Source organism: Tupaia chinensis, unplaced genomic scaffold, assembly GCF_000334495.1.
Source record: "Tupaia chinensis unplaced genomic scaffold, TupChi_1.0 Scaffold148257_1, whole genome shotgun sequence".
In the NCBI taxonomy this organism is placed as follows: domain Eukaryota; kingdom Metazoa; phylum Chordata; class Mammalia; order Scandentia; family Tupaiidae; genus Tupaia; species Tupaia belangeri.
Window position 1 is genome coordinate 247,614 of NW_006208108.1, and position 6,076 is coordinate 253,689.

The 6,076-nt window shown below is 41.5% G+C and overlaps 1 protein-coding gene and 1 pseudogene across 1 annotated transcript in view; both read left to right on the forward strand.

The window, feature by feature from the left end:
• LOC106734086 (splicing factor, proline- and glutamine-rich pseudogene) overlaps positions 1-1,267 on the forward strand; it is a 1,656-nt pseudogene extending 389 nt beyond the window's left edge.
• Positions 1-6,076, forward strand: part of LOC106734088 (zinc finger protein 268) — a 78,869-nt gene that overhangs the window by 42,652 nt on the left and 30,141 nt on the right. Inside the window, exon 3 of the mRNA XM_014584966.2 lies at positions 4,821-4,871. Within this exon, the coding sequence (XP_014440452.2) occupies positions 4,857-4,871 (15 nt within the window). The 5' untranslated portion in view covers positions 4,821-4,856. The remainder of the gene's footprint in view (positions 1-4,820; positions 4,872-6,076) is intronic.

The window sequence follows — 6,076 nt, forward strand, 5'->3', positions numbered from 1 at the left end:
GGGGCCTAAGCAGGGCCCCAGCCCCGGCGGTCCCAAAGGCGGCAAGATGGCCTCAGCGGCCACCCTAAGCCACCTCACCGAGGCAGCGGGGAGCCCCAGAGGCCGCCAGCACCACCCACCCTACCACCAGCAGCACCACTAGGGGCCCCCGCCCAGGGGGCCCGGTGGCCACAGCAAGGAAAAGATCTCTGGTTCGGAGGGGTTTAAAACCAACTTGTCTTTGTTGAGGAGGCCTGGGGAGAAAACTTACACACAGCGGTGCCGGTTATTTGTTGGAAATCTTCCGGAAGGACAATAGGATAGAAATTAAGCTCAGGACAATTTGAGGAATGAGCCTTATCCAATTTTGAAATCATTAACATGAGTCTCTGATTCCCACAGGAGTCTAGAGCCTTGGCTGAAATCGCCAAAGCTGAACTTGATGATACCCCTATGAGAGGTAGACAGCTTCGGGTTCGCTTTGCCACTCATGCTGCTGCCCTTTCTGTTCCTAATCTTTCACCTTATGTTTCCAATGAACTGTTGGAAGAAGCGTTTAGCCAGTTTGGTCCTATTGAACGGGCTGTTGTAATCGTTGATGATCGTGGAAGATCTACAGGAAAAGGCGTTGTTGAATCTGCTTCCAAACCAGTAGCAAGAAAAGCCTTTGAGCGATACAGCGAAGGTGTTTTCTTACTGACAACTCCTCGCCCAGTCATTGTGGAACCGCTTGAACAATTGAATGATGAAGATGGTCTTCCTGAAAAACTTGCACAGAAGAATCCAATGTATCAGAAGGAGCGAGAAACCCCTCCTCGTTTTGCCCAGCATGGCACATTTGAGTATGAATATTCTCAGCGATGGAAGTCTTTGGATGAAATGGAAAAACAGCAAAGGGAACAAGTTGAAAAGAACATGAAGGATGCAAAAGATAAATTGGAAAGTGAAATGGAAGATGCCTATCATGAGCATCAGACCAATCTTTTGTGCCAAGATCTGATGATACGCCAGGAAGAACTAAGAAGTACAGCCGGATGGGCTACATGGATCCAAGAGAAAGAGACATGAGAATGGGTGGTGGAGGAGCAATGAACATGGGAGATCCCTATGGTTCAGGAGGCCAGAGATTTCCACCTCTAGGTGGTGGTGGTGGCATAGGTTATGAAGCTAATCCTGGAGTTCCACCGGCAACCATGAGTGGTTTCATGATGGGAAGCGACATGCGTACTGAGCGCTTGGGCAGGGAGGTGCGGGACCTGTGGGTGGACTATCTTTTCCAACACTTTAAAGACACAGCTTTAACTATATGAACATATATGTAAATAAGGCCACTCACTTGAACATTACCAGAAGTTGGAAAATATTGATTGTAACAACTTTAATACCTTTTCCTACTTTTCTTGTTTAGATACCAATCTTTTAAATTCTTGCATTTTAGTAAGAAAGCTACCTTTTTATGGATGTTAGCAGTTTATTGACCTAATATTTGTAAATGGTCTGTTCAGGCAGGTAAAATTATGTAATGCAGTGTTTGAAACAGGAGAAATTTTTTTTCCTTTTTATTTCCTTTTTTTTTTTAATCTGTATAATGTCCCTCAAGTTATGGCAGTGTACCTTGTGCCACTGAATTTCCAAAGTGTATCAATTTTCTTTTTTTTTACTGTGCTTCAAATAAATAGAAAAAAAAAAGTTATAAAAAAAAAAAGAAAGAAAATCTGAGATGTGTGAATTTCTGCATTCATTTTCTGTTTCTCTGCCTCATTTGCTGCTGGCTCCTGTGCCTATGGCAGAGGGATTCATGGGAGAGCAGGCAAAAGTCTTGAGCAAGACATCTTAGAGGTGTGGTTCTTTTGTGCTTACTCTGTCTCTTTGGCTGCTGAGGCATCTGCACTATGGGGGCCTATGACAGAGTGACACAGAAGGGAGGTTTCAATGCACACCTGGGCAATGGGTGGGAGCTGGGGGAGGGAATGCAGTAGCAAGAAGTCCGAAATATGCTGTTTTCTGCGTTCTGTCTCTCATTGCCACCGGCTCCTGCACTGTGGGGGCTTATGATGAAGGGGTGCGGGTAAGTTGAGGTTAAGGGAGGTACAGAGTGCATCTCTGTGGGCAAAAGGGAGCTAAAAGATGTCTGAGACATGTGGCCTTTCTATGCCCACTTTTTCCCATTGCCACTGGGTTTTGCACCACTGGGGTTTATGACGTGGGCTGTGATGGGGGAAGGGTCCAAAGCACACCTGTGCAGGTAAAAGTCATGTTGAAATCTTGTCTGTTTTTTCTATTGAATTTCTACTAATACCGTATTATTTGACCCTGCAACATTGATTCAAAAATAGCTGTGCAAGGCAAGCTTTGTTATTCCTCAGCCAGGCAACATGCATCAGCCTTTTTCTAGCTACTCCCTCTGTGCCACTTGTCTCTTTTGATATCACGAGGTCTGTTCAGTGTACTATCAACAAATGCTTTATATCCTGTAGAGATATCACATCTTGATCATTTTCTTTCCTTTTCTCTCTGTCTTTCTCTCACTCTCTTTTGGGCTATATGACATGTATGTTGTTGAGAGAGAGAGAGAGTGAAAAATCACCCTCGATGGGTGGCCACACTGCAATCACTTCTCCTTCTTCAGTCTCTCTTGGAAATTTGGGCATGCATGCACACTCACCCATTGTGATTTTCAAAGGTCTGGTACTTGAACCCTACAGTTGGCCGTTTGGGATCCAGGGCCCTAACCCATGCCACCTGCTGTACCACATCTTGTTACTAATAGGCAGTATTGGACTTTTGTGAATTAAATTGTGCATTTATACAAAAAGACCTGAAATGCTTACTGAATTCATAACTTTTTTTATTTTTTTATTTTTTATTTATTTATTTATTTTTGCCATTGGGTGTGTGTACTCACCAGAGGGGTAGAAAAACAGTGAGCTGGAAAGTGAGAAATCACCCTACTGAAAGGATGGCCATGACACAGTTCCTTCTCCTCCATTCTTTTTCTGGAATTTTGGGCCTGCTTGCACATGTGCCCAGCTTTTCTTTTCTTTTTTTTTTTTTTTTAAGAATTATTTTAACTTTAATGGATTATTACTTTTCAATTTGACCAGAGAGAGAGAGAGAGGGAAAATGAGAAAGGAAGTCATCAGATCCAGGATTTGAACTGTGGTTGACCATGTGAGAGTTCACTACCCTTAACCATCATTGCCTCATGCTGGCTGCAGCCCAGCATGATTTTCAAGCCACCAGGTGCAGGACTTGAACATGGTTGGCCATGTGGGAGTCCAGCATCTTAACCACCACACTACCTCCTTCAGTTCCAGATCTAGTTTCTTGAAAATTACACCAGGTGTGCGTGCATGCGCGTGCGTGTGTGTGTGTGTGTGTGTGTGCCAAAAATCCAAAGAGAATGGAAGAAAAGGGATTGTGGCATGGCTGGCCCCTCTGGGGGGGTGGTTTCTCACTTTTCTTCTGTCTCTCTAGGAAAGCATATGTACCTTATGGCAAATACCTTAAAAAAAGAAAAAGAAAAAGAAAAAAAAAAATGGACCTGTATCCAGTATGTATTGGACCTGTATCTAATACAATTTGTCACTGAAAAACATTACTGGAAAATTGTACTGCCATCAATATTTATGATGTACATGTTTTCCTTTTTTGTCATGTGCCAAAAATATTAGGTTGAAGGATGCATACATTCTCTGAGGCTTAGTCATATAGATGCAAGAACTGTTCTAGAAGAAATAATTATATGAAATGTCTGTATTATTAGGAATATAGTTCATACCGGCCAAGAGTTTTTCTGTAATACGAATTTTAAGGAAAGCAAGTTTCTTTGAGATACTGTAATTTATTTAAACAAACATTCTTAAACTCTTAGATTTTTTTTTCACAGTAACTTTTCTTTAAAAGATAAATTTTTGCAGTAGTGTATGTGCACTTGCTGGAGAGACCGAGAAAGACAGAGGGCAAGAAGTGAGCTGCCCCCGGGGTGGGAGGGGGGGTTGTCTGCTGCAATTCCATCTTCTTCATTCTTCTCTTGGGATTTTGGGTATATGCAATCACGTAGCCAGTATGAGTTTGTGTTTTGTTTTGTTTTGATTTGTTTTGTTTCAAATGAGAGATTTTTGCTGTAGGACATGTGTGCATGCTGGAGAAACCGACAAATTGAGAAATCACCTTCGTAGGGGAATGGTCACAGTGCAATCCCTTCTTCTCCATTTTCCTCTTGGGATTTTGGGCACCCACAGAAATCTGCTTGGTTTAAGTTTTAAGCTGTTTGATCCGGGATTCCATCCACGGACAACTACATGGGAGTCCAGTCATATAACCATTATACCATCTGCTGGTCCCCAGTGTGATTTTTTTTTTTTTTTTTAAGAATTTTGTGATAGGGTGTGTGTGCTTGCCAGAGAGACAGAAAGTAAGATATCACACCCCCAGGGAGGATTACCACTCTGCAATCCTTTCTCCTCCATTCTCCTCTTAGGATATTGGGCACACACAAACACATTCCCACCACGTCTGGGACTTTAACTGTGGTCTATTCGATTACGTGGGAGTCTAGCAACCTAACCATTATGCCATCTGCTTGTCCCCACAGTAATATTTTTACTAAATCAATAGGAAATGCATATTTTTTTAACCTAAGTTTAATATGGCCTGCATTTCTGTCAGTATTTCAATTTGTGATTGGTCATTCATAAGGTCTTTTAGCCCATTCTCATGTGTAAGTGACTGTTCTCCCAAAGGGAGGCTTTCTTTAATCTGTAGAGAGCTGTATATAGGGGAATATTGGAACGAACAACACCATTTCTCTGACCTACTTCATTTACCTTCTCTTCCAGCTATAATTTAAGAAACCTCTGTCCAGGATTAAGAAAATGAATCCATTTTTGGTAAGTTGTTTACTCATTTCCCCATTTGTTTTACATTGTATTTAGGAACTTTATGAGGGTTCATAAATTCAGATGGTAAAGTAAAAATAAACACAATTCAGCATGAGAAAAGCATAAAAAAAAAGATAAAATTGACATGGTGAAATAGGCAGGTTATAAGACCTTAGAGTCCTGTGAGATGAGTATTGGTCTCTGGTCTTTCTGATACTATGGGAAAAACACATCTATTGACTCTAAGGGGAGGGCATGCTAAATTCTCAAAGAATATGAATCATGAAATAGTTTCTATTGGTCACATAAATGACATGGTAGGCACTGTTTCACAACTAACCTGGAAATGAGCACTCAGTGTTCTACAGTGATAACTGTTACTGATTGCTAAAACACAAACCAGTCAATAGCTTTTTCTAGAGTTGCTAATATAGCATAGTGCCAGACAGCTCTTACAAGTACCCACTTGATGTATAGTTTAAACCTGGAATGTGTGGCAGGAATCTACTACAGGTTCCTAAAGAGCTATCCATAAATTTATCTCTAGAAGCAATATATAATACAATAAAGTTGCGGGATACAAAATTAACATCCAGAAATCTATAGCATTTCTATATACGAACAAAAAAGTTATTCCATTTACCATAACCACAAAAGTATAAGATACTTAGGAATAAATCTAACCAAAGAAGTTAAAGACCTCCACAAGAAAAACTACGAGAAGCTAAAAATAGAAATTGAAAATGACACGAAAAAGTGGAAGGTCACCCCATGTTCTTGGATTGGAAGAATTAATATAATGAAAATGGCAATTCTACACAAATTAATCTACATATTTAATGCAATCCCCATCAAAGTACCAGACACATTCTTCATAGATCTAGGGAAAACAATCATAAAATTTGTCTGAAATCATAAAAGACCCCGTATTGCCAAAGCAATCCTGTACAAGAAGAGAGGAGTGGGCAGCATCTCACTCCCTTACCCAAAAATATACTACAAAGCTGTGGTCATCAAAACAGCATGAGGGGGAAACCAGCAGTTAGCATAATGGCTAGGTCGCTGGACTCCCACGTAGTCAACCACGGTTCGCGTCCCGGACCCAGTGGCTTAAAACTCACGCCGGGCGCATGTGCGTGTGCCCAAGATCCCAAGAGGAGAATGGAGGAGAAGGGATTGCGGCGTGACTATCCCCCCTGGGGGGTGATTTCTTG